Raw genomic sequence first — 19,769 nt, 5'->3', positions numbered from 1 at the left:
GTGGGAACGTTCATTCATGTATTTGTGGCAGAGGCAATCTGTCATTTCTGGTCCAGCTTCATCTATAGAGTCCACTTTGCAAAGCATTGACGCCTGCAACTTGTATTGGAGCAGCAAACCAGCTAGCATACTTAAACCCACGTTATTATTGTATTATGGTAGTTCCTAATCAGGAGGGTCAGTACCCAGTTATGCTAGACACTGTACAAACACTTCTTACACACTAGAACACCAGTGATTCCTCAGAGCTACTGTAGCAGTAGATTGAGAAAAAGACTGGTATAATATTACTAGAACTAGACAGATTAGAAAGTCCCTTAAATTAGTGCAATAATTTACTCTAAACCTAGTTTGAGTAATAATATCTGTTACTACAACTATGTTAAATCTGTTTTTACTGATGTGTGTGTGTATATGTGTATGTATATGTATGTGTGTGTATATAATATATATGAGAGAGTGTGAAAACTGTGACGTTAACAAAAAAAAAAGTAGAAGATATTATCTGAGTCTGGAGTTTTTAATGGGGCCTAAGGGAATAAGATGCTCATTCTTATTGATTTTTGATAGAGCCCCTTGGAAAAATCTCAGCTCTAATGCCTAGAATACAATAAACTTGGCTTATTTAAAAATTAAAGTTGAATGAAACATTAGACTTTTAGAATGAAATCTGGTCTTTCCTGTACAGCAACTGTCTCCCTAAAAAGATGACAAAGGCTGAGCATTCTAGTCAATGTTGTGATGTCTTGTCTGTCCTGTATTGTTTAGTCCATTGTGTGTTTGTAATAAGTTTAGTCATGTTTATAACTGGTTTGTCCATTTTTGTTTGTCATGTATCACCATGTTACAGGTGTCAAATTCACTAATGGCAGATGAACAGTAAAATATAAATGTCTTTTTTATAATATACAATACTCATGTAAATGTACAATGTGATGTACTGAGAAATAACTTCAACTGGATGATATCATTGTGTGGTAAATCTTGGGTGAATTTAAATAACTGCTGGATCTACTCCAACCTGATAAATCAATACACATTTTCAAGCCTCCAGCTCTGAAATGGATCATATTTAGCAAAAAACCAATATGTCAAGGTTGTGCCATTTACACAACCCCTTTTTAAAAAAGGCAAAGATTGACATGATTTTATCATTCTCTTAAATATTTTCTCTTTTTTGTCATTCTTTCTCATTTCCTTGGCTTTGAATTGCTTTGTACTCTCCTGATTCTTCTCTAATCTCACTGTTCGCTCCTTCAGCATTTTTTTTGGCAGATTTTCTTCTGCTCCTTCCCCACATCTTTGTCCCAGGGCAGTGTCCTTTTCTTTCTCCTCTTCTTTTAATGATCTTATTCACTCTTATGGGTTCAGAGTCCTAGCTTTATGCTGATGACTCCCAAATCTAATTTTCTACCATTAACCTTTCATTTCTGGCTATTTCCTTTCAGATGTGTCTCACCATCTCAAGAGCAAATTGTATAAAACTAATATTAACTTTTCAGTACAGACAGGACACTCTGGGAGAGCCAGGGGAAGGAGTTGTATTAGATTGAGAATAATTTAAAAGAAACAATCTTGTTTGGAGCTTCAGATAGAGTGGGTCTGCGAAAGAGATTGGGAAGAGGAGTGTGAGCCTGATGCTCTGAATTTGAGAGTTTGTTCCATGCACAGAGGGCAGTATAGAAGAGGACAGGAGAGGGCAAAAGAAATTAAGTAGGTGTCAAAACCAGCATCTTTGCTCACATGAAAGAGAGCAAAGTAGAGTTCCAAGATGTAGTTCAGGTTGAAGGTTTGTAGGGCCTTGAAACAAAAACTGAAAGGTTTAAACTGGGGTGACTATGCCAGGAGATGTCAGGGGAACAGTTTTTCAAAGAGAGGATTGATAGTCTGTTTTAGCAAGGAAGGGAATTTGAGGAGGTCATTGTATCCAAGGTGAGAGAGAAGAGCATAGTCAAGCATCTTAAATGATGGGATGAAATGGAAGGGTTGGATTTTCTAAGTGTTGTGGAGAGAGAGACAATACAAGATTTGATGATGATCTGGATGTGTGCTGAGAGATTGAGAATGAAAGATGACCATGACATTGCAGGACAGGGAGGATGGGGGTGCGCTCAATGACAACAGAAAATGAGGTAAGATGGTGAGCACTGAAGAAAAATAAAGGGCTTTAGAGTGGCCATATTTAAAGTTGAGCTGATGACTAGCCATCCAGAACGATGTGCATCCCCTAACCCAGTGAGGCTTTCAGCTGCTAGGGTCTACTGTAATACAAATAACAGTGTTAGAGAAATAGTCAGTATGGGTCTGAAGAGAGGAACAATTGTGACTCTATGTAGAGATGTTGGTAGAACCTGTGAGAACAGATAAGAACAGCTGAGATAAGGTGTAAAGGGAGTGCTAGGTTAGAGCCCAGTGAGGCTCCCCCAGAGAGGGGCTATGGGATATACCAAAATAGCAGTCAGAGAAGGAGGAAGAGAATGGTGAGAGGACAATGCCATGAAAACTATCTGGGGGGACAGGATTTCTAGTAGGGAGTGACCAACAGTACTGAAGGCTAAGTAAAGATCAAGGATAAGAATGGATTAGAGCAGGGGTAGCCAACCTATGGCACACGTGCCAAAGGCAGCATGTGAGCTGATTTTCAGTGGCACTCACACTGCCTGGGTCCTGGCCACCGGTCCGGGGGGTCTGCATTTTAATTTAATTTTAAATGAAGCTTCTTAAACATTTTAAAAACCTTATTTACTTTACATACAACAATAGTTTAGTGTTATATTAAAGACTTATAGAAAGAGACCTTCTAAAAACATTAAAATGTATTACTGGCACGAAAAACCTTAAATTAGAGTGAATAAATGAAGACTCTGCACACCACTTCTGAAAGGTTGCCGACCCCTGGATTAGAGGCTCTAAGTCTTAGCCAGAAAGGTGTCCTTTTAGACCATGGTGATAACACTTTCAGTGGAATGCAGAGGATAGAAGCCAGACTGCAGTGGATCCAGGAGTGAGTCTGAGAAGAGTTGGAGGATTATTTTTTGTCCCAAACTGCTCCACTTCTCACCCACATCTTTCATTGTGGATAATTCTGCCATCCTTCCTGTCAGGCTCTCAGCCTGATTATCATCTTTAATTTGTCATGCTCCTTCTCTCCCCATACATATTCACCTATGCCTTGAACAGGCTGCTTAAAATCCACTTCTTTCTGCAAGATATCCCTACATGAAAACTCTGACTTCATGGCTTTTTGGTCTTTTGCCCCACATAGTGTGTGTCTGCTTTACACTGCCAGTGCTCATGGCAGAGACCATCTCTTTCTGTGTGTTGGGATGTTGTGTGTGTTTTAGATTAGATTCCATGAGTTAATGTTTGTCTAGCTCTTTGCAAAAAGGAAAGCACTATGGAAGATTGAAGTATCCCTTCTGTTTATTTTAAAAACATTTTACCAGAAAGTATGCGTATTTGAGCCAATACCCTTGTTACATTCCTAACATAGTGAAGATCACACTTTCACTTTATGCAATGTTACTTATATCAATGAACTGTACCTATATTTTGTGTTTAATTGAATGCTTTATTTAATATATCTTTTATACTCATCCAAAGTTGTTGCTTCCTTTCCCATGTTTCCTTTAAATGTAGCATCTCCTCATCAGGGGTATCATAGTACCCTAAAAGTTTTTATACGATCAGGTTTGATTGCTTCTTAATGTCTTTTCCCAACATGAAAGGCCATAGGGTGGGAATTTAACACCTTTTATCCAAAGATGCAGTGAATGGCCTCTTAGTGGAGGTCTAATCTACTGTCAGCTCCTGGACAAGGCTTCAGCAGCTCTATAGCCCCTTTGTGGTGGCTCCTCCAGGTCCTGGACTGCAGCAGTTGCCAAGAACCTGACTGTCCCCTTCAAAGGGTCAGAATAACTGCAAGCTCACTGGCTACATTCCTGCTCATCCTCCATGCTGGCCTATGTGCATTTGGCACAGAGAATAGCTCTGCCACATTCAGGGGGTGCAAAGTCTTTCTGCACCTCTGTCCTCCTCTCTGCATGGTAGAGAGACGTCTGTGGCTTATCCACTGCTGGGTGTGTTTCACCCCTAATGGATTTAGGATCATTTTAGTCGACATAGCTAAAATCTTGGATTGAATGAAGTGTCACTTATATATAATATGTAAAATAACAGTGTTATAGGATTTGAGGAGTCAGGTATTTTGTGTAACAACTCACTGCAAGTGTAATCCACATGGTCCAACCAGATCCTCTGCTGATCTTACCCCATATTATTTTTACTGATATAAACAAATACGCTTTTAGGCCATAGGAATCTTTGCTTTTCTTACACACTTGTATACTTACTAGATTACAATTTTAGCACAGTCCTCCAAAGGAACTGAAGAAAAGGATGAATAGAATTGCACTGCAGCCATAAAGCGATGTTAAAATGAGCCAAGACATGTTGCTGTTGGTGTGTATGGTTCAGAACTCCAGAGCCGTTAGTGGCTCCTGCCTTGGAACACAAATGCAGTAAATCTGATGCCAAATCATAGAATACCAGTTGAATGAAAATCAGTCAATACCATGTTGGGGAGAGGTGGAAGAATCCATCAGGCTTTCCATCTTAGTGTTCTGTTCTAGATTTCAATATGTTCCTTTTAATTCTAGCATTTTCATTGTTATTCTCGGTATAATCTCCCTAGACCATTTTCAGATCATTCAGATCTGTGTATACAGTGTTAACTCTGAGTAGATGTGGAATATATATGAATATATACGTAGATTCCATTTTAATCAGACTGCATCTACTTGTACCTGACAGTGTGATACTGAACCATCTTCTTTGCTCAATTTTAACTTTCATGGTGTAAAGGCTTTGAATTATAATCACTCTGTGAACCAGTAAAATAAGCTGTTATGAAAAGGTAGAGGTGTAAGGCCCTAGTTGGCTTTCAGAAATGTTTATTGGTGTCTAATTAGATTACTACTCTAAATAAAAACATTTGTTTTCCAAATTAATTTAAAAATCAGAATTGGCACCAACTGCTGTGTAATATCTCCAGTAACAGGATCTGCCTCAGTAAGGGAAAAATTGTCCTCTGATTACACAGCTGTACTTGGTTTCAACCTGAAAGTCTGCTCTCACTACGCATACAGATGTCTGATACCAAAACGATTTCCTTCTGTGCATGGCAGGGGAACAGAATATTCCTGCCAAATACCACCATAAGAAAACAATTTATACTGTCAGTATATTCCACTTTCAAAATTGTGGGAAGACTAAACCCACTTATAACAAAAATGCTGGCTGAACTATAATTATAATTATAGTGTTAGACATAGCAATAATTAAAGACTAGGATCAATAGCTGTCAAGTGTCTGCAGGTGCTATAAACATTACTTTTCTATGAAGATATGAAAGCTGAAAAGATCACTTAAAATCTAGTTTTAAATGACAATGCTAATGGAACTATATTTTAGCCAGAGAAGAATCTGCTATTTAAAGTGAAAGACAGATGAAGGAGCACCAGCTTGAACTGAAAATAAACCCCTTATTTGCAAAGAAATGGATGAGTTGATCATAGCATTTCTTCACTGCTGTGTATTTTATCATTATCATTTAGTTGAAAAATTTACAGTATGGAATTTACACTTGCCTTTTTTCAATAATTGAATTGCCACCTCTTTGTATTGAAAATAAATGATTAAAAATACAAATTAGACACATCACTTTTATTAAGATAAATACCCATGTTAGCTGTACTTCTTTTTATTATTGTCTTCACAAATCTTATGTTTTAAGTTCTTTTCCTTTTTTTTATTCATCTGTGTTTTACTCTAACCTTTTCCAGGTCTTTCTCTTTAGAACTGTTTTGGGGTTTTTTGCACTCATTAATTTTTTTATATTGGTTTGCAATGGATATTTTGTGAAAGTGATGGCCATTGTATTTAATATTTAAATTGAATTTTTCAGATTCTTTTCCTCTTTCTCTGAGACCTTTTTCATTGATTATTTTCAGATATGTTGGAGAGCTTTACATAGAAGGGGTTTTTAGTAGCAAAAAACAGTTTAATAAAAAAAAATTTAAAGTTGGGGGGGGGAGATGAAATGAAGAGGGAGAGAGAGCTGGACAGGCTTTTGGAATTTGTTTTACTCTGATGCATATTAGTGATATTACCTCAAACACCTTATCTCTCCAGTGTACCACAGTGACAGTTATAAGTGGAAAATTGAATTATTTGGAACTTCAGTTGCCTTCTGATTGGCTGTTTTTTAAATTTAATTAATTAAAATAAAATTTTACTGCACTTCTATGAATAAATAGTTTTTACTTTTTTTTCCTTAGAATTTTATATGTAAAGGTCACAGCCATTCAGCAATCTGACAGGATAAAATCCATTCAGTTTAATGAGAATTTTATAGAAAATACCTATTTTTATTGCTCATGAGTATTTTTATACTTTTCTTGTGGCAACAGTTATAGGCATTTATGAAATTTTTCTTGGCTCACAGCCCAAACTATTGAATTTAATTGGGGGAAGAAGGGGTGAATGTTCAGGTTTTTGTGCTATGGCATATCCAGTTTTGCTGAGTGGCAGCTCCTGTAGCATTCCCCTTCCTTCATCTGCACAGTGCTAGGTTGTATACTAGTATAGCAGGTCTAAAGAAGAATCTGCATGCATGACTTTTTTTTTTTTCTTCATATGTTGTATTCCAGCATCTATGGATAACAGTAAAATCACTTATGTCAATGGGTACTCCATGAGCAGGAGGTTATACCTACATGCAGAAGTAGGCAGGAATGGGGCCTAGGTTTGCTAAAACTCTAACTTGATGTCTGATTCTGCTTCCATGGAAGTCCAACATCAAAATTCATCCTGACTTCAGTGAAACCAGAATCCAGTTGTTAGTGTGATCTTTTGATTTTTTTTAAATGGTTGGTTGATTATTCAGTAAAGGTGGACTGGAACTTAGCTGTTTAAGTCCTGACGTGACTTAGCTTCATACAGAGTACAGAATCCAGTAAATATTATTGGCTTTTTTATTATTATTCCCTTTTTCTGCACCTAGGACATGACCTGCACCCTTTAAAATATATTATTTTTAGATTAAAAGCTATGTTTATACCAACAATTGTATTTTATATTAGAGAGGCACCATTGACTCAAATTCCAAAATATAGTTGGGATGTAAACAGAAATGTGACCTTTCAAAAAAACCACTAGAAAAGGTTGTTCTTAAGTATTTCCAGGCAGTGGAAGCAAAACATTACAGCATTCAGAAGCTGAAAGCTGAGCCCATCAAAATTTCACTAATTTTTTTGTTTTTGTTTTTCACCCAAGATCTTTTCATTGAAAAATTTCTACCAGCTTTACCTGAAAGTTAGTCTGACTTCATTATTGTTGTCCAGGCTGGAAAAAAAGTTAAGTAAACAAAGTATATATAGTAAATAAAAAAAACTAGATTTAAAAGAAAATTCCGTTTTAATAATCTAGGGGAGTGGTTCTAGTAACATAAAACTTGTCAGCGTCTCTTCACGCAGACCATTAAGGAATCCTTAAACAGTTTAGAAAATACCATTAATAACTTAAAAACTAATTTTAAAATATTTATTTGTTAATAGGATGAATAACTGAGTAGTGTCATTTTGTTCTTAAAGGGGTACAGTCTGGTGTATTAAGTTATTTATTACTAATACATATTAGTATATTACTAATAACCTAAATTTCAGGTCTAAAGTCTGACTAGACCATGGCCCTTTAATACAACATATAAATCTGGAACAATCAAGTAATTCATGTACTTTGAATGTAGCATTGGTTTTGCATTGCAGCACTCTATGTAAAGTGTTCAGGTATCACGTCTTACATACATGTAGTAAGTACTGGAAAATGTCCATTTCTGCTCCTCTCAAGCCTCCCTCCAAAATTCTCTCTTTGTACTAGCCTATGCTTATGTATACTAAAAACCATCACCGCTAGCACGGCTTAGTTGTATTGTGTATAGTTTTAAAACAACGTTTTAAGGCTATACCAGTTCCACTGTAGTGGCACAACTAGTTAACCTGAAACTGTTCTTGAAAAGTGTAGTTTTTGTAATGTAGGTGTAACCTGAGCTGTTTTCTGTCACTCTTGGTGCTGCATTTCTCTCCTGTGCCTGAAACTACATCATATTCACACACCCACAACAAGCAGCGTCCCTTTTTCTCCTTTAGGTTCTTAGAATGTACTTTTGCAAAGCCTTCAGTGTTCATCTCTTCAATCTTGTCTACTCCATTTTGTGTTTTGAGCTGTTATACTAGTGTTCTGTTCTAAACAACATACAGATCGACTTCAGTGGAACTCACTTAAGCAATCAGTTAACAGGTTTCTTAAAATACTCCTTCACAAGAGACAGAAATGCACATGTTGGGCCAGAACCTCAGCTGCAGGCAAGCAGCATCAGCATAACTTGGCAGGGGGACAAAAGTGGAGACAATAGAGGCTTTCAGAGGCTACATGCTGCAAACCAGCCCCCCAGTTTAAGAACAGCCTTAAGCCATCTACCAATGACCCCAAGGGACTGGTACTGCAACTGGGGAGCTCTGTGGCATCCTGGCCATGTCCATCTTTCTCTGGCCACACCCATTGCAGTAGTGGCTGGGAGGGATGTGTGATTAAAAATTGCTACAATAATATGCAAAGATCCCACTACTCAGGGGAGATCCTCTTGTAGCTGGGTAAATTAGCTTTTAAGACAAGTTTGCACAAATTGAGTGGTGAAAGGTTGCCCTAATGAAGGGGGGAATCTGAAGTTATTAATACTGTATTGATGTTAATATTGTTCCCTACAGAGCCCAGAAAATGTCACATTATTGTTGAGGTGGCCTCTTGTTGTTGTTTTATAATCAATCTGACAAGCAATTGTTGATGATGACTTTTCCCCCCAACTATGAAATATAAAAGTTTTCATATAGAAATATTTGAATTTTCATGCTATGCCAAATAAATGCCAAAAAAGGGCAAGAGATTAGCACCATGTAATAAAAGTTTTGGGTGAGCTTAAAATCTGAGAGCAGAGTCCTCTGAACCCTGTAATTTAGTTTTTTATTTTTTTACATATTTTTATATCAGCTAGTTGTTACTTGAAAACTTTTGTTTACTTTCCAAAGACTAAAAATGCATGAAGTGTCAGAAGCCATGTTAGTACACATGTATGATCATGGCATCTGCATTAAGCCATGTTAGTGCATGTCTGTGATTATGGTATAAACCACCCAAGCTGACCCTTTTGAATTCAAACTGTTTTGGAATATATACACATTCTAGAACAGAAAGTACAATATTGGCTGCACACTGAAATCCAGTGAGTTTTGGTTTCGGTTTGTGGAATAGTCTTTTGTTTCTTCTTTTTTTTAACCTCTTTGCCTTAAGATATTCCTGATTTTTTTCATTCATAGATCGAAATACTAAAGAAAAAGATCAAGCAAAAGGAATTGTTTATAATGCAGCTTCTAGAAAAAATCTCTTTCCTAGAATGTGAGGTAAGGACTTAAATTAGCTTTACTCTTTTAAGGGTTAAAATTGTTTTGATGTGATTTACAAGAACTGTTAGAGTTGGAGCTATGCTGTCTGATATTTTCTTTATGTAAATTCACTGTATGTAGTAACTGGTCTTGAATATGGAAACAGAAATATCTGTAACATCAGGATCATCATGAATGCATGTAATAAACAAATAATCTTCACATTCATGTTGAACTTCTGTAACATAGTTATGCATTTACACTATAGAGACATTTAAAAAATCTAGCATTCTATATGTAGGGCATTGATTGACTTGTGTTTTATGGTCACAGTAACTTTATTTTCCAAAATTTTTGTGTATTCTAAATAATAATTTTGGAATGTTGATGAAGAAAGCCTTATGCTGGACTTTATTAATTTAAAAGAGAAAATACAATGCTAATGAGCTAAAATCATTAAAACATATTTGTCTTCTTGGAAAATGCAACTTGAAAGGTCATGCAGAAAATCCTTCTTTTCCAGAATAAAGAATTACAAGACAGGTTGGACTACTTAATGGAAACCCAGCCAAGGACTAATGTAGAAACAAGAGAGATCGGAATAGGATGTGATCTTCCATCCAGGTATTCAGAGCTTCAGATAATTTACTGGAAAGGTTCTCCGCAGAAAATCACTGTCAATAAATCTATCCAGAAATGGATTTGGAACAACAGCACTTATATCTACCAACAGTAATTTCTCAAGAACTTATCTGCAGCCTAATGGTTAATGTACTTTTATTTAATGATCTTTTTCTTCATGGCATACAGAGTGGTGTGTAGCATAGAAATGATATTTACCATTTAATTAATTTCTGACACCTACAACAAACATGTCTCTTTCCTTTAAATGATGGAGCATGGTAGAGACTCCTGGAGTATTTAACTACAAAAGGGTGAAATGAGCAGGGTTTAAACCTAGGCCCCCTAGAGTTCCACCTTTTGGGGGGATATCAAAGAACTGTTCTTGTGACCTATAGGAAAAATAGTGTTCAAGTTTTCCTACTGTGAGTGCAGCAGAACATAGCTGCAGAACTTTAGCACTTCAGTTGGGTTGCGTAAAGTATCCAGTATGTTAGGCAGTACTGGAATTTGGCTGCTCCATAATTCAGATTAGGCTAATGTTGTGTATTCGTAACATACATGGTCCATCACTATTTTAAAAAGTCAGTGTTAGCTTAAAATTGCTAGATATTATTTGAGATATTACAGGAACCTAATATAGGCAATAACGTATTGTTGATCACTGTTTGCAGTAAGAGCTCCTCTGAAAGCTATTACAATATAACTATTAACATATTAACTGTTGGACTCTGTGCATGTAGCTAGGTGAATCCTGTTACAAGCCTGACTAATGCAAGCTTCAGGGGTGGGAGGAAAAAGTGGCAACTCCTTCTGAAGGTTGAGTAGTGGCAGTAGAGCTCCTTTGAAGGCTGCTGTAGTTCTTGTACATGCCCCCAGCCCTACATGGGGATTGGCCACTGGATCTGCTTAGTTTTGTTTTATCTCCTGAGCCTGCACCTAAACTGCTTTATTTTCTTTGAGGGGAAGGGTGTCTTCACCGCCCATTTGTATGGGCTACACTCTCTCTCTCTTACATGCTCCAGTGGAACCATGTTAGCTCTTCTATAACCAAGGCTCCGTGCACTTGCATCAGGAGGGGGATAGAACTTGCTCAAAACTCACTTAAAATAAAAAGTAGTAATTGTGCATGAACAATAAACCCCAATAGCGTTGCCATTTTTAAAATACCCAGCGGTACAATAATCCATTTTAACAGCCCTGCAAAATAAATATTTAATTTTGAGGAATGCAAGTAGGCACATGAAATCAGTAAACTATCTTGTATAATATAATTTGCCCTCATAATATAAAAACTACCATGCCCGTTTTTCAGCTTGTTTGGCAACTTTGAGCCTAGAGTGTAATTTAATGGCACTATGAAGCTGACAAACCCTTCTTTGTGGTGCTTCTTGGGGCCCCTTTAGATCTCAAAGCAGCCTTTGCATAGCTCTCAGATTTCTCCCATTCTTTAAATTTATCTGTGACATCTACCTAGTTTAGTTTTCATGAAACTACATTTTTACAGTCAATTTTATTTTTTAATTCCATGTCACTAGTTTTTATGGCTTTAGGGAGACTTAAGCATGCTAAATTAGAGCACCTGTGTTGGTATGTATTCTAATATGTGATTTGTTGATGCTCACATCCCAAACTTGCTATTATCTGGCATAAGATTACCAAGAGTTCTTCATGACATTTAAAAAGATATCTGGGGTGTATCTAATGTGCATTACAGCTTCTAGAGCTAGTATCAAAAAGAACCTTCAAGACACAAGTTCTTTGCAGTGAAGTTTATGTCTAGCTGCCCAAATTGACATGTCAAGCAAAACAAGTTGAACCCCACAGACTTTGACAGTTAAAATGTCTTTCCATCTCTTAGCAGTACAAACATCGACAGCAGAAGGTCTCCTGAAACTTCAAGACCTGTGAGGACATACATCCCATTCAAGAGAGTCCTGGAGTTTAGTGTGAAGAATAATACATCTTAAACACACAAGTCAATGCATTCCTTACAAATAAGCAAGTGCCTTGTGCAGCTTGACGTCTGATAAGAATTAAACTAAGCAGCCACAGAGAAGACCAGCCGCAGAGAGTCTTGCTCAACATTTTCTGTGTGCAGCTTTTTAGTAGCTCCATATCTGAAGTTGCTACTGACATTAGTGTTTTGCATGGGGTTTTGGAAGAAGAGCAGATTGAAAATGCAATCTGTATTGCTTCTTGAGAGGAAGCTGTATAGTGCAATTTTTCATATTTCAAACACATTGAAGGAGAGACTGTTGTACAGTTGTATAGTTTTTCTGATTGTGTGTTTTAAATCTTTCTGTAAAATGAAGCTGTAATTTATTTTATTTTCAATCTAATATAATTAGGTGTAAAATCTGTAATTCTCCTGCAAAAGGGTGTTGATTTGCAAGCCACCTCTTTTCTTCTTGGATGGGTCACCTGTTACAGTCCTATGGGCTCTGTTTGCCCAAAAAAGGTTCACCAGTGTCCAACATTCTTTTGCAGAATGTTTACAGCGGAGCTGTGTACCTTAGGTAACTATCAAAGAACTTGATCCTACAAACACTTGCTAGTGAACGTATTGCTTACTGCTCTCAGGAGTAAGCACTAAAGCTTCACTGCTTTGTTGGATTGAGACCTCCGTTTCTACTACTGTTAGATGTAAGCAATTATATTCAGTGATAAATGTTTGTAGAATCAGGACCAAGTCTTGTAGTCAAGGCCCTACATTTGGATTTGGATTTGTTCTTGGTCCATTTTGCCCCAGAAACAGGAATGATAACTACAGAGCAGAATTTTGCCTTCAAACGGCAGTAGCTGCATTATTCTATTATGTGATTTTGGATTCTGATTCAGAAGACCATTTCTTCAAAATTTGGCTTAACATCTCATGCCCAGCTTCTATGTACTAGCAGAAATTACTCCATCTGCTCTACCTGCGAGTATTTTAATACAGAGATGATTTTTCACACCTTGTTTATAATCCCAGAATTTAAAAAACAATGCTAATTTTATTTTTAATGTTTTCTTATGGTTTTATTAAAATTAGTTTTTAAACAGAGTAACTTTATATTATAGTCACAGCTGCGTTTTATTTTTAAAAATGTACTGTTACTTAATGTTGCTCCAGCATTTCATATTATTACTGGACGACAATAGGCATGCCTCAGGGTTTCACAAAATGAATGTGTTCCCCAACCTTAACCCAAGATTTTAAACTTTGGCACCAGCTGTAGAAACAAAGTAAGAGGTCGTGTTTTTAATTAAAATTATCAGTAATCTACATGTAATAAATGCCTTGCTTACTCCCAAGTTTTTCATGTTTTTGGATGCTTGTTAGAGAAGTTTGTCTTGAAATTGCACTTTGTAACTGGCAAATAAAATAGCACATTTTGCAGGATGGAATCACAAGTGTCTGCATTGGTGTGGATAGTTTGGAACACTTGCAGAAACATTAATTGTTCGAAGAGACCAAAGCAATGGAATGGAATATCAACTAAGGCACCAATTCTGCAAGTTCATATACACAGTAGATCTCACTGTGTGTGTGAATCTGCAGAGGTAGGGCCTAGTGAACCTGGACTTCAGCTTCTGAACACTGAAAGTGTTCATTTTCTAAAAAGCAAAGTTCAGTATTATTATACTATCTTCAAAATTCAGAATAAGTGTTTGTTTCCTCCCCCACCACACAAAAAAAAAAATCAAGGAATATATAAATTACTTCAAATACAGTTGGATGGAGATCTGTATAATATCTGCTTATCTAAAGTGTTTTATTTTAATCTGTGCTACCATAGAAGTAGCTCTTAAATGTTTGTTTAAAAAAAAAAATTCTAAAATACTGATTCTGCATTAATGCCAGTGAAGGGATAAATCTGTTTCTCGTAGTGAAAAGGCATAGAAACCACTCCACTGGGAAAGGGCCTGAGGACAAGCCCCCCTACTTTTTATTAAAATGGGTTACTTTCTATAGACCCCTGAAATGAGGAGCTATATTTATACTGCAAACCAGAGGAATTGTCTTGTGACCAGGTAGCAAGTACACTGAAACTACTCACACCCTGAGATCAGTGATAACTGTTGTTTTAATCTTGTGTGGAGGATCTTTCCTTGAATTACACTGTGGTGCCTGAGACTTGGTGCCCTGGTGGTTTCTGAAAGACTAAGCTGGCTGAACTGGGCTTCCACCATCTTACAGCCAGTTTGAAGTTTATCAGAATTATAAATGAGAAATGAAACTATTGGCAGGATCTTCAAATACATTAATATGTGCTAGAGATGATGGTGAGAGAAAAGGTGGGTAAGGTAATATCTTATACTGGACCAACTTTGGTTCGTGAAAGACAAGCTTTCGAGCTACACAGAACTCTTCTAATGGTGGTTGATTTTTCTATACCCAATGCATATATGGTATGCTTGCCTAGTGCATGTGATCATGACTCCCTCTAGTGGCTGATAGCAGCAACCATTCAGACTATTTCATAACTTAGCCTGATTTACACTAAAAAGTTATGTCGACCCAGCTAAGTCACTCAGGGGTATGAAAAATCCACACCACGGAGAGATGTATTTAAGTCGACCTAACCCCAGTGTAGACAGTGCTAGTGCTAGTTACTCCCTCTCAGGGAAGTGGATCGCCTATGGGAGAACTCCTCCCATCCGCACAGGTAGTGCCTACACTGAAATACTACAGCACTGCAGCTATGTCGCTGTAGTGTTTCAAGCGTTGATAGGCCCTCATTATGTTTTTACTTTGTTCAAGGGATAGATGCTTCTGCTCTTGATGTTGAGGATTTTTGAATTGAACCGCACTTGTGATTCTGGTGTCCTCATGGGTACGCAGTCACAGTTCATTACACAAGCACCTCTTGACATCTTACATGGCAAGATGGCTCCACAAGCAGTTTGATCATGTGATGAGGCTGGTTTATTATATGGGAGCAATCTTTAAACTTCAGGTGGCTGGATGAAGACTGAATTAAAAGATGGGGGAAAGGTGCATGGTTACAAAGGATGTTAACCTTTTTCCCCCCTGAGTCATAATGGAGCCCAATGAAGTTACACAGGCAAAGGTTCAGAAACAAGAGTCATTTTGGGGAGTTTCTCAGCAAATGGCATTTGCTTGGAGATTGTGAGAGAATGGGGGAAATGTTGGGCAGTATTTTATTATAAATATCAAAAGGAAATTCATTATGCTTTCAAAGGGTTCAATGGAATCTCTTCTGGAAAATGTCATACAGGCCTCATTAACTCTGAGTAAAGCAAAAAAATCAACCACTCTGACTGTGAAACTGCACTGGGCTTCTTTCAGAGCAACTGAGTCTTCCTTGTAGAAGTTTCCTCTTAAAAATATATTATTTATAGAATAATTTGAAATATGGATTAATTTCTAAACTAAATGAGAAGTACATAGTTTCTTCAGCCCTAGTTAAGGACATCTTGATATCTGATACGCTGCATAGAAATCACTGACTAAAAACAGACAAGGATTTTATAATTGAATTTTGTTCAAACTTGATTGATGGGTACTGTGTGGTCTTGATGATGAAGGTGGAGAAGGAGGGAGAGGGGGGAAAAAAGTTTGTTACTCAGAGATCAGCTAAAGATTTAGGGTCAGATCATGAGCTGTGTAAATCAGCATAGTTCCACTGTCAAGAGTCAAACTAGGTGATCAGTGGGTCCTTCTGGCCTTTGAGTATATGAACCTAAGTCAAACTGTAAAAATGTTTTCATATTTCAATATCCTGTTTGTCAACACTGGTTTGGATAAATGTGTCTTACAGCACTGGAAATTAGGAAATAGTCAATGAGATCCATGTAGCTAGGTCCTATAAAGTGCATTGAATATGTAAGAGTAAATTATATCACTTTATTTAGATCACAATACAGTGTTTGTAGCCCATATTCTTTTGTAATTTAAACCATGTTGTCAGCTGTCTTGTATTTAAATCAAGAAAGCACTTGGGGATTCAGTTTGCATATAAATAATAGTTACATTGTACATTTTAATATCTATGGTATGTAGGCTTTGAAAAGGATAAACAGCAATAAATATTGTGTATTTTATAGGAATTTTTATACTCTAGTGTCTCAACACTAATTTGAATATAACATAAGCTTACCATAAAAATCATAGAAACAACTTATCCTGCAAACCCTTCTAGGTGCAAAACATGTGTTAATTTGAAAGTGATTTGTTTGGCTCTTGGAATTTCTTGTTAATGTTTCCTTTGGCAGATACACTCTTGAGAACAGGAAATCACTCCCTTGTTTAAGACTGAAAACTGCTCTTTGAGCTAAGTATCAAATAGATGAGGCTCTTAATTAAAGAAAAGAGAACTTGTTTTGTATACAAAATAACTGGCATAATGGTCCCTTGTCCCTCAAACAAACACAAAAAAACTGGTATAAAAATGACTATCTGTTCTGTTGTCTAAACCAAGGACAGATTAAGACAGATTCCCAAGTACATCAGGGACGTTGCTCCATTGACCTCACTAGAATTATACCACTAGAATAAATTGGCCCATTTTTTATAACTTCAATTTCCATTATTCATCACACACATTGAGTGTATATTGTCTTCTAAAAACATATTTTAAATGAAGCAAATAATATGTTGCATCCAAAGAGCCTTATAAATATGCAAGCAATAGCAAAGATTAGAACCAGTGACTAATCAATGATGAGCAGTGTTACTAGTTTGGTTTCTTAAGATGAGTTCTGTAAAGTGTTATAGCTTAGCTAATACCGTCTTAGATGTCTTTTTGTATGCGCAATTTTGATAGCTTTGGTGTGCATCTCAGACGTGGACTCTGGTTTTCCTGTAAATTGCCAAATGCACTACTAAAATCTTTAAAAGAACAGGAGTACTTGTGGCACCTTAGAGACTAACAAATTTATTTGAGCATAAGCTTTCGCAGGCTAAAACCCACTTCATTGGATGCATGCAGTGGAAAATACAGTAGGAAGATATATACACAGAGAACATGAAAAAATGGGTGTTGCCATACCCACTATAACGAGAGTGATCAGTTAAGGTGAGCTATTATCATCAGGAGAAAAAAAACCTTTTGTAGTGATAATCAGGATGGCCCATTTCCAACAGCTGACAAGAAGGTGTGAGTAACCAGTGTTCTCCGACTGGTTTTTGAATGTTATAATTCTTGACGTCTGATTTGTGTCCATTGATTCTTTTACGTAGAGACTGTCCAGTTTGACCAATGTACATGGCAGAGGGGCATTGCTGGCACATGATGCCATATATCACATTGGTGGATGTGCAGGTGAACGAGCCTCTGATAGTGTGCCCAATGTGATTAGGTCCTGTGATGGTGTCCCCTGAATAGATATGTGGACAGAGTTGGCAATGGGCTTTGTTGCAAGGATAGGTTCCTTGGTTAGTGGTTTTGTTGTGTGGTGTGTGGTTGCTGGTGAGTATTTGCTTCAGGTTGGGGGGGCTGTCTGTAAGCAAGGACTGGCCTGTCTCCCAAGATCTGTGAGAGTGAGGGATCGTCCTTCAGGATAGGTTGTAGATCCTTGATGTGCTGGAGAGGTTTTGACATTGGGGGTTTTTATGAGTGGATGAGCAGGTTAAAAAGTGTAGAAACTTAGGAGTGTAGGATTTGGCCCTCTACTAAACCCATAGGCTGTGCTGGAGATATCACCATCATCAGTGCAGGAACACACACCACTAGTGGGGGGGAGGGGCAGAGAATGGAAACATCTATTTTAATTTTTTTTAAGTAGGAGATACCAGAAAAAAATAAAAAATGGAAAACTGAAATTTTTGTTTCCAAAACCCAAAAGTCAATGGCATTTTGAGTCAAAATTTAACATTTTTAGTTTTGCTTTGAAATATCAATTTAAATTAAGATTTTCATTTTTTTTTAGAACTTCCCAGTTGGTAAATCAAAAATTTTGATGCATCCACATTTTTCCAATAAAACTTTTTAGTTGAAAAACATTGACTGGCTTTAATCCTGTGGCCTTTTTCCTATTTCTATCCTTTGGATGGAGAGCTTCATTCTGGTACCTTCCAGAAGTATTAAAAATTCACACACGCAAACATCTATCTCTATCAGAATGTACCCAGTGACTTGTATAGTATGTCAAACAGTATACTTTTGAATACATTGCCTAATTACTTGAAAGCCTAATCTCCCTATATAAAGAGCAATATTCCTCTCTCCTATCCTTGTCTCATCTGTCACCTCATTTATTCTATTTTATTTATCAGAAGAGTGGATTTTCTTCTCTGCTGCTCTTCTTATAATTGGATCTTCTTGTAGGTTCCAAGATATTTGCCATACAAATAACGCTGAATTGCATAGCAACTGTTCTCATACTATTGAGGAATAAATTGCATTTGACTTCAGACATGACAGAAAACAGACTATCGCCTTCTGTCAGCTGTTATTAATAGCACCCTCTCTTGGGACAATATCCAAAGTGGGGAGCATAGTAAAGTCTACTACAATAAGAAACAAAGGGACCAATCCTGTGAAATAATAAGCACCTTATATGAGTGCTGAACAAAGTGTTCAAGAAAACAGTTGGTGACTGGAAGAAATATTCCCCTCTAATGTGGAGGCAAAACATGCTCTAATACAAAGAGAATGTTCTTCAAGACAAGCTGTGAAAATACTATTGATGTGTAGGGTTGCCAGCCCTCTAGGATTGGCCTGGAGTCTCCAGGAAATAAAGATTAATCTTTAATTAAAGATTGTCATTGGATGTATTCCTGGAGATTTCATCATATCAAAATTGGCAACCCTTCTGATGTGCAATGTAAATATGTTAAACCCCAGTAGAAAAAGAAGTGGCCAAAGTCCCTAGATTATATTAGGCTGACCACGTTCTGTCTGATGAGATCTACTTGTCTTCGAAACAGGGCTGTTTGGGGGGTTTCCTTCCTACAAAACAGTTCTCTGTACTCTCAGCTGGCAAGGCCTGAGAATGCATGACCTTCCCCTTCCCCGCAATTGCTCCGGCTGCCAGTTCATAGCAGGGAGGTAGGGGTAGGGGTTGGGAGGATGAGGGTGTTTCAGATCCACTTCTACCTTTGAGCATTAGCGTCTGCTTTCCACTGCCTAGGCATCCATAATGGCTTCTGCTGAATAAGTGACAAGATCAAATTTGACCAGGAATGTATATTCACCCCCATTCTTTTCTATAGGTGGATCACTTGATGACCTCCACCTAAATTGCTGATCATACTTAAACCATAAAGGGAATTCTAAATCTTATCCTAATACAGGCATCATCTACTCAGTATTTTTCCTAATGATGCTAGCTAAAGATAGATGAATGTCACAGTCTGAGTGATTGTCCTTATGAGTGATGCCATAGGGGAACTCTCACATGTTTTGTATCCAGCACATCATTGCTGATGATTCATGTTGGTAATTTGCAACATGAGATTTCATTCCCATCACCTTTTCTCCTACTGTTGCACGGTGGTGCTGCAGTTCAGAGTTAGAAATATAAATTGTAAATGCTATTACCTTTCTGCACATGTAATAATGATTGAACGGAAGTTACACAGCAGCAACTCAAAGTATAATAGTGATAGAGCTGTAGATCATCCTGCGTAGACCTGTGCATGAAAAGGACCCTCTGAATGTGCGCCTCCCTGTTCCCCTACAGAAAAAGGGGGCATTCTCT

The 19,769-nt window shown here is 37.3% G+C and overlaps 1 protein-coding gene across 1 annotated transcript in view; it reads left to right on the top strand.

Annotated features, from left to right (window-relative positions):
- Positions 1-19,769, top strand: part of LOC102930848 (myocardial zonula adherens protein) — a 94,140-nt gene that overhangs the window by 60,600 nt on the left and 13,771 nt on the right. Inside the window, exons 11-12 of the mRNA XM_037910810.2 lie at positions 9,432-9,515; positions 10,021-10,121. Of these exons, the coding sequence (XP_037766738.1) occupies positions 9,432-9,515; positions 10,021-10,121 (185 nt within the window). The remainder of the gene's footprint in view (positions 1-9,431; positions 9,516-10,020; positions 10,122-19,769) is intronic.

This window comes from Chelonia mydas, chromosome 10 (genome assembly GCF_015237465.2).
Source record: "Chelonia mydas isolate rCheMyd1 chromosome 10, rCheMyd1.pri.v2, whole genome shotgun sequence".
Classification (NCBI taxonomy): Eukaryota; Metazoa; Chordata; order Testudines; family Cheloniidae; genus Chelonia; species Chelonia mydas.
Note: the sequence above shows the minus strand (reverse complement) of the source record. Positions and strands in the feature narration are given on the sequence as shown.